At 47.6% G+C, this 12,763-nt stretch overlaps 2 protein-coding genes across 3 annotated transcripts in view; both read right to left on the reverse strand.

Annotated features, from left to right (window-relative positions):
* The window catches only part of LOC120948108 (40S ribosomal protein S12, mitochondrial), a 29,443-nt gene extending 17,421 nt beyond the window's left edge, over positions 1-12,022 (reverse strand). The window contains exons 1-2 of the mRNA XM_040364102.2: positions 11,897-12,022; positions 11,776-11,831 (exon numbers count right to left, since the gene is read on the reverse strand). Coding sequence (XP_040220036.1) covers positions 11,776-11,827 — 52 coding nt within the window. The 5' untranslated portion in view covers positions 11,828-11,831; positions 11,897-12,022. The remainder of the gene's footprint in view (positions 1-11,775; positions 11,832-11,896) is intronic.
* Positions 54-10,871, reverse strand: LOC120948106 (E3 ubiquitin-protein ligase NRDP1). 2 transcript variants are annotated; one of them, XM_040364101.2, is made up of 5 exons: positions 10,764-10,871; positions 2,045-2,519; positions 509-1,096; positions 260-425; positions 54-167 (listed from the first exon to the last, which is right to left on the reverse strand). In XM_040364101.2, the coding sequence occupies exons 2-5, from the start codon at positions 2,132-2,134 to the stop codon at positions 64-66; spliced, it is 948 nt and encodes a 315-aa protein (XP_040220035.1). In that variant the 5' UTR covers positions 2,135-2,519; positions 10,764-10,871; the 3' UTR covers positions 54-63. The 2 variants fall into 2 exon arrangements, with proteins under 2 accessions (XP_040220035.1, XP_040220034.1); XM_040364100.2 differs by having other exon boundaries at positions 10,551-10,834.
* Positions 12,023-12,763: the final 741 nt, after the last annotated feature.

The raw sequence follows: 12,763 nt of genomic DNA on the forward strand, positions 1-12,763 counted from the left end.
ATCGGGGGCATCTTGCAGACGCCCTCAATAGCTGGTGGTGCTAGTCGACTCCCCGCCCGCTAACTATTCGATGCCATGAGCAAATATCATCACCAGTCCCGGCTCCACCATCACGTCCTCGTTCATGTGCGTGTTGTCGCACTGCAGGACCAGCACCGCCTGTTTGCCTAAAATGAAAAATGAATCCAACCAACACACCCGTCAGTAACGCTGCCTTTGCGTGGACGCGACTGTCAATTCTCCAATAGAAGACATTTACCCGGCACTCTCCGGCAGATGTAGTTTTCGTATATCCGTCGATTGTTTTGGCGTGTTTCGAGCGAGCTGAGACCGCGGGGCCACCGACGTTCGTGGCAGTTTTCCATCAGATCGTCCAGTATGTGCGGTGGGCAGCCGGACTCCGAAAGCGCCCGCTTAATCATGAGCTGCAGATGAAACAATCAAAAAAACCAAACCGTTTAGAGCAAGAAGCAAATCTCGTACCGCACACGCGGCACTGCCCATTTACCTGCAGTGCATCGTCCGGGGTGGAGATCATGCCGCCCCAGCGTGTCACGCGGGCCCTTGCCAGCCCGTTGCACCATCGCATCACCTCGTCCCGCTCCATCTGATCCGCAATGGCACGCATGGCAGGGTTGGAGACGCGCATCGCTCGCATAAAGTCCTTCACCAGGTTCAGCTCCCGCTTCAGCTCGTTTATCACCAGATTTTGATCGTTGATTTCGTTCTTCAGCTCGCCCATCTTCTGCTGCTGGCTGTGCACGAGCGACCGCAGCTCCCGGAAGCAGTTGTGGTCCTTGTACTCGTCCTTCGGTATGACGAACCCGCAGCCCTTCTCGCACGGCAGCGGTCGCTTCGGATTGTGCTCGCACTCCTCGATGTGGGCGGCCAGCGTGTCCAGCTTGAGCACCAGCGTGCAGCCGTACATCGCGTTCTCGCACGTGATGTTTAGCCGGGAGAGCAGATTCCGCAGTATTCTCGGCACGGCGCGCAGGTTGTTGTTGGTGATGGGGTTGCGATCGACCGGGCAGGTCGGCTGCCGCGACAGCCATTCGGTGATGCAGCCGCGACAAAATGCATGCTCGCAGGCAACGGCCTGAAAGGGGAGAGAGAAACACATAATTAGTGTACAAGGACTTTATTTTTAATTCGAATATACCGGTGTGCACGCTGTAGCGGACTGTTAAGGAATCGTAGCGCCGGGTAAAAAGCTCTCACAAAGCTTTTCGCACATCAAATATTTTATAATTCTTGTTGGAAAAATTGCGGAACGACTTTGTTCGACTATTAGAAAAAGGGCTTATCGCTAACGATAAAAAACCAGTAAGAAATGTAAGCCATAAAAAACAACAGTAGTGTGGTAGGCTTCTGATGTACAGCTGTGCGGTTAATCACCACAAAAAGCTATTGCTTCTTTCTTATCTCAATCAACATGCTACTCTTATCAGCCTTACATAAAACGATAAATAAAATCTGACTTTAATTATGACTGTAGCTCTAGTGTGAAGCCATACGCTTAAAGCGTACGAGAAAGAATCAATTCAAAAGGAAATATTACAAAGAAAAAAAAACAACATAACAAACTAATTTACTTTCAATACCCTTTTGCTAGACGTATGCTTCTATTGTATGCCAAATTTCCCAATAAACGCGAAGCTAAAGGCAACAGTGTTGGGTTTCACCCTAAAAAGCATCCGGACTATGAGTGTGTATGCCCGTTGCTGATGATCAAACAATCGTGTAAGGCGGGCTACGACCACAACACCACAGCAACCGCCACACGCTAGGAAATTACCGAAAATTGCATTCACTTTCTCTTCCGCAAGCAACAACAAACCACCGGCGGTTTTGCCATCGAAGATGATGAATGCAATAGAAACACACACCCAGGCAGAGTAAAACTAAAAAAAAACCCACAGCACATAATAATACATTGTGGCAGTGGGAACAACCATCACCATAGGAGAGCATTTCCTTGTAGTCGCTGATCCCCAATTCCGCACACACACACACACGGTAACGCGATCAGTTTCGGAACACTCACCTGCAGCGGTTCCTCCAGCACGCCGGAGCATATGGGGCAGATCAGTTCTTCGTCGACATCACCCTGAAAGCGGGCCAGATCGTAACCCATCACGCTGGCTGCACTCGATTGGACGTCACTCACACACACACACACCCACACGCGCGCAGAGACGAACCGGAAAGATGCGTTTGCTGTATGTGGCCACAGCCGTCAGAGGCTGACGTCTCTGGCCACACAAACCGAGCCCGCCCTCGTGCTTAAGCGGTTCCCCGGGTAGGGGAAGGGCTAGTGGAAGAGGCCGGAAGCGAATCACTCTTGTTTGCAAATCACCTTCACTTGCTGCTGTTGTAATTGAGCACTGGACACTTCACTCGTAACACCATAGCAGGACCGGTGTGGGGAGGAGGGAGAGCGGAAGACTCGATCGTTTCAGCACTTCACTACGATCACACACACAGAGACAGATGATCACACAGACGAAGGCTCACGCTATCTGCACAACCGGAAGGAAGAGAAGCAAGGGTACAATAGGGGAAAAGGGCACTACCATAACCGAAGAGAAGCAAACGGTCAACAATTGCAACAAAACCACTTTGGACACTTGATACGATTCATTTCTGTTCCTGGTGCACACAGCTCAAGTGTCTGTTATTAAGCTTCGAACCTCTAAAAAGTGGTTGCAATTGATGATGTTTATTCACAGTTTTTTTTCTAAATTTGTTTTTCTGTATCCCCGACCAGACCAGCATCAAACGCACTACATTGAACAGCAGAGCTCATCTCATCGATTGGAGATGAAAATTAGCTGCCACCCCCACCCCCCATTGTTCCTCCAATTGCAAGACACGCTGCACTTCCGTTAGAAAGAAAGCGGGCGCAGCACTCGCGCAACCCGACCATGCCCGATCGACCGGACGCACGCACACTGATCGGCCAATGATCATCGGCAACAACAAGAGTGGGTTTGTGATGATTTCGCGGTGTGCCAGCGGTTCCTCACCTTTACTCGCGACGGACGAAGAGCACCCGTACGAGAACAAGATCTCCCGCCGGGGCACCCTCTCTCTTTCTTTCTCTCTGTCTCTCTCTCTGTCTCTCTCTCTTTTCTTCTCCAGTAGCTCCAGTTTGATTTCGATCAATGCTCCTCCGGGGAGGTTTGGTAAGATCGCTCTCGCTACGCCATGATGATGATGAGAAGCAGGACCTGAAGGTGGTCGTCGGTGAGGCGGTGGTTGTGGCTCCCGAAAGGGGGGTTTTGCTGCTGCCGCTCATGCCCGCAGTGTGTGTGTGTGTGTGTTGCGCTGTTCCGCTTCACTCCATTTTCGCACGTTCGCACCGCTGTGCACTGCCGGCTGGATTGGGCTGGGGAAGGAGGGATTGGGGTTTCTTGCGGTCTTCCAGAGTTCATTTGCAATGCGTCCACCACCTCCATCACCACCATCGCTTTCCTTTCCCCCTCCTTCGCGTGCAGCAAAACTCCACCGAGAGAGCGGCGCGAGCAGCGTTGGTTGATTTATATGCTTTTCCTCTTTTATTCTGTCTTCCTTTTCGGCAGGTTTATACGGGCAAGAAGTAGCAGCAGCAGCAGCAGCAGCAGCAGCAACTGTAAGCGATGGACAGACGGCGAAGGGAAAACTGCTGCCCCGGGAGCGTGATCCCGCTAGTGGCGATTGCACCCGATGGCGCTGTTGCCCGACCGGATCAGATCCTCTCTCTCTCTCGCGCCATCTTCCTCATTCTCATTCATTCTTCATTGTTTCATCATACTCAAATCGATCCAAGCACACACACACACACACACACGCATCCAGTGTGCTGCTACCGGACCAGAGGGGATCGGGGAGTTCCTCTCTTTCGACTTCATGTTTTGCCCGTTGGCAAATTTCTGCCCCGATGCTCCTTCGCGCGGCATCACCAGCTACTCACGTGTGCTCCTCCCTCCACCATTTCCGCCTCACCAGAGGCTGATGCTTGCTGGGTACAACAGCATATTCGCTTCCTCCTTCGGTACGCGGAATAGACGCGGGGAGGGGACGGCAAGGGAGGAAGGAACGCAGGTTGGTTGATCAGCTCTTGCTCGGTGTTTCTTTGCCGTTTTTACCGGTTCGATTTCTCGGCGTTTCAGAGTGCGATTCAGAGCACACACCTCCGTTTTCTTCACCGCCGCAGCAGGCCGGCCGGCGCTACTTGCGAAACCCTTCCAGGCAACTGTCGATATGATGAACTAGTGGGTCGCTCGGCTTACGTACACATATGCGCGCACGAGAGGTCGCACACGGTGTTTCCCACTGGAGTCGGCGGTGGCCCCAGCTCCGCCAGAGAAGAGTAAAAAGCGGCGAAATGCATTAATGAGCAGCGCGGTCTCTTCTTTTCCCTTTTCATGACTGCTTCCCACCTCCCTCGATCACTGTATGAGTGTGTGTGTGTGTGTGTGTGTCTGTGTGTGTTTTTATGCATGCATCAATGTGTGCGTTTTTGTGTCGTTCCCCATCGTCCCCAAAGTGGGGCGACAAGATAACAAAAAAAAAAACCAGAGGGACGGCTCACTGCCCTCCTGGCCCGTGTAGAGCAAAATGGGCTTTTTGTGTTGTTGTGTGCGCGCGCGTTCGGGACGACTTCCAGTGCCAATCTTCCACAACCCGGAGGAAAAGGATCCCACACACACACACACACACACACACGATGGCGGGGAGAAGCCAAGAAGAGCCAAGATCAAGTTTCCTATTCCTAGTGGGGCGGGGGGAGAGAGGGGGAAAGAGGCTAAAGAGAAAATGACTAAAGCAACCGCGAGATGCACAGGTGGAAGGAGAGAGGCATTTACGTCTTACGAATCGGTCAGATGGGAGGCACAAATTTGCACACATTCGCACCCTGCCATCTTTCGTTCGTTCAAGGGGGGTGAAGGGGAGTAGCCCCACTCCACGAGGGGGAAAAGTTCTCGATTCGAATCGATTCACACAGGCCACAGGCAGCACAGTGTATTCGGCGTTGTCGGTCGTTTCGATTGCATCCTTGTTTTGTCAGCACCACCACCACTACTACTACTACACCAAAACGCCGAGCCGGTTCGACACTTGTCACAGAGCGTGTCGCAGTGTGACCCCCGTCGCCGTCGACCAAAACGAACGTTGTTTTTTTTTTTCTTTTTGTTTCGTTCCAAAAGCGAAACGGTTACCGGAGTCCGGCGGCGACAGCGGATGCACATTCACTCACGTTCGTTCCCTTCGCCGCAGCAGACGGACCGACCCCGGCGGAGGGGCTCTGGAGGAGATAGGGTTGCGCGGTTCGGGCAGGGTTGGGTGGAAGGAAGGGGGTTGAAATTTAGCAACGGCACATTTACACGCGGTTTTGAGGGTTAAGGGGTTAACGAGACCCCACGCCGATGGCATCGGCATCGGCATTTTCTACTGTTTCAACGTTCCCACCGCCAGTTTCTTATCATTTTGGAAACGACTTTTTTGTTGTCTCCACTGTTCTTCACTTGTGCCCCGCTCCAGTGCACAACACAGCACGACGCGGGGAAAATGGGAGGGGTTGAACAAATGATAATTTAAAAAAAAAAAACAGTCCTTCCTGTTCTGATCTTTTACTACACATCATCGTGCGCCAAAATGTCGTCGCATAAACGGAGCTTGGGCTGTCGACAGATGTGACCCGTTTTTGATGCAACTTGCAGCAAACAGCAAAATGTACTACCCATGGCCATTAAGCCCACCTAGCATAGTGTGCAAGGCGTATGTTCTGTGCTTCTAGGAAGCCTCGTTTATGTCAACAAGTGGACAGCTCTCGTTTTGAGCGAGGGTTAGGACTTTCGGTGGGGAAAAAGTATTTTAAAAAAAGTAATCAAGCGAATGAGGCGAAAAAAGCCCTTTTAACTGCCGACAATTACTAGTGCAATGTATGCTTATTGGGCGAGAAAAGCTAATTGAAGCTAATATCCATCGGTGCAGCTGGTTTACTGCCATGCATCAATGGACAAAACATGTACACTGCTCGCACAACACGAAAATGGAGCAAAAAAAAGAAAAGTATCCTAAGATCTTGCCTATACATCTAAATAAAAGCCATTTTCAAACTCTCGAGCGCCAAGTTTCTTCCAAAATAAAAATTCTTCAATTATTAAAACAAAATTACAATATCAACGAGCAAGCGAATGGTGGAGTATAATATAAACTTGACCATGCTTGTTAAGTGGTTTCATTTGTTTTATATGTTTTCCACTGCCTTTCAAACCACACACACTTGCGTACATAATTCGCGCTCCATTGATCACGAAAGCAAGCAACCACAATTTAGTACAAAAGAAGGCAATAAAAGAAACTAAAGCAGAGAGAGGGAGATGGATAGAGAGAGATGGAAAAAACTGGTAACATTCAGCTAACAACCCGGCGTTCGCGATCTCAATCTGCAACCCGCAACAGTGACCACATCTATCTGTGCGCCCGTGTTCTCCTCCTTTCCCTATCTCTCTCTCTCTCTCTTTCTTTCGAGCTTTGGCCCATCACCATTTCCTTCGCACACGACCGTCCCACACAAATGTGCGCGCGCGCGTGTGTGTGGTGTTGGTAATAACTTCTTCAAAGTATACCCCACTAAAGGGAGTGGTGGGAGGGGGGGGGGGGGGGGGGGCGGCCCCCGACAAAACAAACCCCGAACAAACGAAAGAAAGCAACCAAAAAAAAAACCTACCCCAAAAGCACGATCATCGTACTGGCTCGATTGCGAACAATTTGTGACGAACAAACGCTCCTTCTACCTCTGCCTTCTCACACGCAACGCAGCATATCCACCCCAGAGGACGCTGAAAAGCGCACAAAACGCAACCGTTCGCTTGCTGATCATACAAGAGAGGGAGAGAGAGTAAGAGATAAAAAGAGAGAGAAGGAGAATGAATCAAAGAGGACATCATTCCCTCTGCAATTCCTTCTGGTAGCGCGCAGCGGGCCGACGAACCTTTGCGTGTGCACCAGGGCAGGTTGCAGGCACGACGATCGAGAAACGATCAAACCGAATCAAAACATCAAAAGAAGAACGTGCTTTGGCAAACAATAACCTTTCTCCATTTGATTGCACCCTTTCCGTTTAGTTCTGTTCTACGTTCCTAGTCCGAATTTGGTTCTAACGCGTCTCGCACATCAATGACAAAAGGGGATGTCTAAATGACCCAATCACTAATAGTGTGATTTACATTATCAACTAGTGGCGGAGGTAATTAAATGATCAAAAGTAGATTTAGCATGATGCAAACAGGATCACTCCATCACGTCACTTAAGTGATCTCTATTTCAAGATGCAAATACAAAAAACGCAAGATGCCAAAAAAAAGAAAAAGGAAGCGCAACCGAAACGTCATCAACGCTATGCACCGCCCTCCAACCCGCTGGGGCACTTTCTCTCTTCCTTTCTACTACTGCTACTCCTCCTGTGACTTCTCTGCGCAGATGTCTTGCCGATATTCGATTCCCCCCGCAGGTGTGTGTGTGTGTGTGCGTTGGCCTCATTTCGCATTACATGCTGATTTTGCAGTTCCTACCGATGAAGGACGGTTAAAGGGGGAGGAGGTGGGAGAGCAGCAGCGCGTCGTGATACCCTTTTGCAATTTGCAACATTTCGCCGGGCGACAGTTTGCGCAGCATCAGCGGTCGGAATAATGTATTCTGTTGCTTCGTCCATTGGCGTTCGCTGCCAGCGAGCCTAACGGGATCGGACATTGCAGCGAAAAGGAGGCGGAGGAGCTTTTTTGATGAGGGACTGCTTGCAACCCTTTAATTGTAACTGGCGCATATGTTTCTGTCCTTAAAAGGATTTGCGCTCCCGTGGGGGGGGGGGGGGGGCTTCTCTTTTCCTTTTCCTTTTTCGCTGCATACGACAATGCGTGCCGGGGTATAGGATCGACGCTTGTTTCCCATCGAATATTGATCCCTAAAAAGCAATCATAATTAATACGGCCGAGAGGAGCACCGCGGTGAACGATACTAAACGATACTGAAGGGCCGGCAAGTACGAATTGCGACAATTCTTGCAGGTTCAGTGTCTGGCCGTCAGGTTCCTTTTTTCACCATTGGCATCGGTGGTGTGTTCGGTGGTTTGCACACTTGCACACCTGTTTGAATGCACAGTTTAGCCACTGCGCTCCCCCACCGTTGCACGCATGCACTCGGCGTCGACGATGTTTCGAACTTTCGACACGTTTTCGTGTTTCTTTGCTTCGTGTATCGCAATTATCGGGTAGGTTCCTTCTTTCGGGTTGTGGTGTGATGCGTTAAAATTCACGACAGCAAGACTGAATATGGCGTTGAACCACCTTAGACTATGCAGAGGCTACCTCCTTCGTACCGTACGACTGGGTGTGCTGTGTCATTTAGGCATGTGTAAAATGAACGAGAATCGCACCGTTCGAACAGTTCGGTAAAGTGCACGAACGAACGAGGTTCTTAACAAAAAGAACGACCAGGACTTTTGGAAGAAACTGACTACACCGAACGCGTTCGAACGTTCCGTTCAGTGTTCGACGGCACACATAAATGTGGTAATAAAACGTGCAAAATCATATTGCTTTCTCGCTCTTTCTCGCACTGTGCGAACGGGTCGTCAGAGATCAAAATGTACCCTGTTGGTGTTGAAATCATACCCATACAACTCAATTCCTCGAACGCCGTCGAATTTGTCCAGCAGTGTTCGATACGTGTGCTGTTGGTGTGGAAATCGTATCTATACGACTGAATTCATCGAACGCGTTCGAACTGGTGTTCGATCTGTGTTCTGTTGATGTGTAAAGCGTACCTACACAACTGAATTCATCGAACGCGTTCGATCTGATCCGTTAGTGTTCGATCTGTGTTCTGTTGGTGTATAAATCGTACCTACACAACTGAATTCATCGAACGCGTTCGAACTGGTGTTCGATCTGTGTTCTGTTGGTGTGTAAATCGTACCTACACAACTGAATTCATCGAACGCGTTCGAACTGGTGTTCGATCTGTGTTCTGTTGGTGTGTAAATCGTACCTACACAACTGAATTCATCGAACGCGTTCGAACGGGTGTTCGATCTGTGTTCTGTTGGCATGGAAATTATACCTATACAATTCAATAGATCGAGCCCGTCATGTTGATCCATACAGGGTTTCCCACGATTTATTGGTTGGTTCCCACGATTTATTGGTGCGTTCCCACGATTTTTTGGTCATTTCCCATAATTTTTTGGTAGCAACCCACGATTTATTGGTCGGTTCCCAAATATTATTGGTCGGTTCCCAAATATTATTGGTCGTTTCCCAAATATTATTGGTCGGTTCCCAAATATAATATAATATAATACCGACCAATAATATTTGGGAAACGACCAATAATATTTGGGAACCGACCAATAATATTTGGGAACCGACCAATAAATCGTGGGTTGCTACCAAAAAATTATGGGAAATGACCAAAAAATCGTGGGAACGCACCAATAAATCGTGGGAACCAACCAATAAATCGTGGGAAACCCTGTAATTAAGTAGTTTTTTTTTTAAATAGAATCCTTAAGTGTGTATAAGGCATGGGGTACAATATATGCAGGAGACATTTTTGCTCGTATTAGTTTTTTACATGCTAGTTTTTGGTCGGTTTTGCGATGGACAGACCAGACAGCCGAGTGTTTAATGTTTTTAAATGATTGGTTTCAACCGCAGAATGAGTACTTCTTTGGCTACAGTATGCGTCTATGGTGGGTAAATGAAAAAGATAACGAGCGTTCTTTGTGAATAAAAACCTCATGAAACAAAGAACGAAAGAATCGTCGTTCGCGTTCGGTTCTTTTTGGTGAGCGAACTAGTTCGTTCGCGTTCGGTGAAAAGAATCGTTTTGCCCATGCCTAGTGTCATTGATATTTGATGCGTTTTCCCCTCCATCTCGTACGTTTGTGGCGGGGTGCTGGGGGTAAGATAAGGTGCCGGTTCGATGAAGATTATGGTGACTCGCGTTGCCTTGGTGCCTGAAACCATCCTACCTTCACGCACACTCACGCGGGAGAGAGACACAAAGAGAGAGAGACAGAGAGTTAGACAGAAATGCACACCCGGATGGTGTTTAGAGGGAAAACAAAGCAACGTCGGTGACATTCACGAATCGGATCCGGTTGTGTGTATTCCCAATAAAAAGGGATTGCCAGCCCTAGACACATACACACACGAACATGACCCGAGACACACTTTACGCAAGACGGCACGATACGGAGTTGCTTCAGAAGCACATCTTCACAGGGTTGTACGGTGCCATCAGGGAACATTCACGTTGGAAAACAAACACATTTGTGGCTGCTTATTCGGAACTGTTCAAGTGGCAAGACACGCCGCACGGATTTACACTACTCGCAACACAACGCATACAACGCATACACTCTTCCTGCTTCTCGTGCTGTTGGTGCGTATAGCGGTGTGGTTGCAGAAACCGCAGGCACACCACCCATCACCACAGACGCATTTTTCAACCAGCACCACGGGCTATGCTTTTCCCAGAAACGGAAAACCTTGTGTGCAAACCTTGAACATCATCTAGGGCGCACACACTGCACAGCAACAACAACTCTTCTGCACACACACGCACACACGCGCGCGCCCGCTAGGGCTTAGGTGAGGATGCGTTGATGCAACTGCACGGTCACACAGTAGAACAGAACCACGCCACATTCAAGTGCAGCCAAAGCACCATTTTACGTTCACCACGCACACGGGAGATTCACGCTCGTTACGTACAGTCGACCGTTTCGCGATAAACTTCCGTCTCCATGTATCTCACCACACAGCAGAAGGACGGCAAAAATATGAGCCTCTTCTTGTTTTGTGCTTTCGGACAGACACTTTCTTTCCGTACTTCAAAACGGTTTCGATCGCGCCCAGGTGACAGCTGGTTCCACCATTCGACAACGAGCTATTAACAAGACGTTAATAAGGTCTATTTTGGAAACCGTTTGAACGTGTTTTGTTGTTTTCGAAAGGTAAAATGAACAACTTTGCAGTACTTAAACCAAAACAGGTCGGAGTACTTCAATTTACCTTCCAAAACATACAATATTTTAGCGAAGATGTTTCGTTATTGCTTTCGCTGTTTTGGGCTTGCCGTTTGTAGCGCCTGGGTATTTTACGGTTTTGCTTTTTTTTACTTCCTGCACTGACATTCAAGAAGCTGTCAGTTGCAGCGCGCACATTTTACGATCGCGTGGATGACATGTTTGCTTTCGGAAAAGAACTACAATCATTTGCTACGGGCTTAGCTTTTGTTTTAAACGCGGAATTTGACTAATAGTTAAGCGAAATTAAATACATGAAGAAATACACTGACTTGCTTAATTATCTTGCAACGCTAACAACTTCACTTCACATTGCGCAAGCAGCAAATAATCACTGCGGAAGATGGTATACCGTATCAACCATTGCCATTAGAATTAGAAAATGCTGTACCAGCAATACCGAATAGTTTCACTAATCTACGATGTATCGATTGAGATTCATGATCTACGAGGTCGATACCTTGCAACCATTTCCTCAATGGTGATCACACCGGAAACAATTGTTTGCACATGGAGAAATCATTGACATTATTATCACTCGCGTTCGCTATCATCAATAAATTCATTATGTCTGACATATTCGCAGCATCCGGCATCGAATACACACATGCGGAACGTAGATATAATAGCAAGGTGCCGGTAGGTCTATTGTTACACAATCTTCCATGCGCCGCCAATGCTTATTCGCTATCACTTACCTTCGCCGGCGATAGACTTTGTCAGATTGAATGTTTGCCGCAGAAAATTCATTGTTCTGAAAGGATAACCAAACAAAACATTAGAATACAGTCCCACTCATGTTCTGGTAGGTCACAGTACCGTCCTAGATTAATGGTTTCAGTCAGCGAGGCGGATAAATTTCACCTGTTTTTCTCACATGCACCCACCGCAAACACACTCTTTTGTTTTGATAAATATGGCCAAGAAATCAACTCGCCAACCGGGGTATAGACGCAGACGGCTCGATGTTCGAAATCGACAAACAATGATTTCGAATCAAAAAGCCCGAAATGAGGAAGCGTTCTAGAAATGGAATTTGATTTCTACATACTGTAGATAATTTTGCCTTTTTTTATGAACATGATCGTTATCAAGCGATAACACTAAAATATCGTCAACCGCACTATGTGGTTGTCGATGTGATTTGACAACTCAATTAACCTCATCAAAATGCTTTCCCGTAGTTCCCAAGATCCTTGAACTTAAATCATAATCATAAACCATCATCATCGTAAAAGTCTATAGAAACACTAAATTGGTTTATCGGAAGCTTCGTTTTACAAAATTTAAAAATACGTTGGTTTAATGTAGTAATAATAGCGATGTAGAAGATAACTAGAAAATTTGAATGAAACTAATTGAAATCAATTGAAATAAATCAAATTATGATCAAAGAGTGAACGTAGATAAGAAAACATAAAAAATCATTGATGGATGGTTCAATGTTTCGCACTTTTTTATAGGGATTAGGATAGTTAAAAAGCACAAAAGGATGTTTGCACCTAGCGCTGGGATATGCTCTCACGCATGGTCAATCGAACCAAGAACCGTATCCTTGTTTGAAGCGATAGGAGTAAATAGCGTATTACAAAAAAGAGAACCAATTGCTACCTCTTTTGCGCAGACGATAGGATATTGTCGTCCTGACACGAACCTTTTACGAAGGGGATTGCGTTTTAGAGCTCG

This window comes from Anopheles coluzzii, chromosome 2, assembly GCF_943734685.1.
Source record: "Anopheles coluzzii chromosome 2, AcolN3, whole genome shotgun sequence".
In the NCBI taxonomy this organism is placed as follows: domain Eukaryota; kingdom Metazoa; phylum Arthropoda; class Insecta; order Diptera; family Culicidae; genus Anopheles; species Anopheles coluzzii.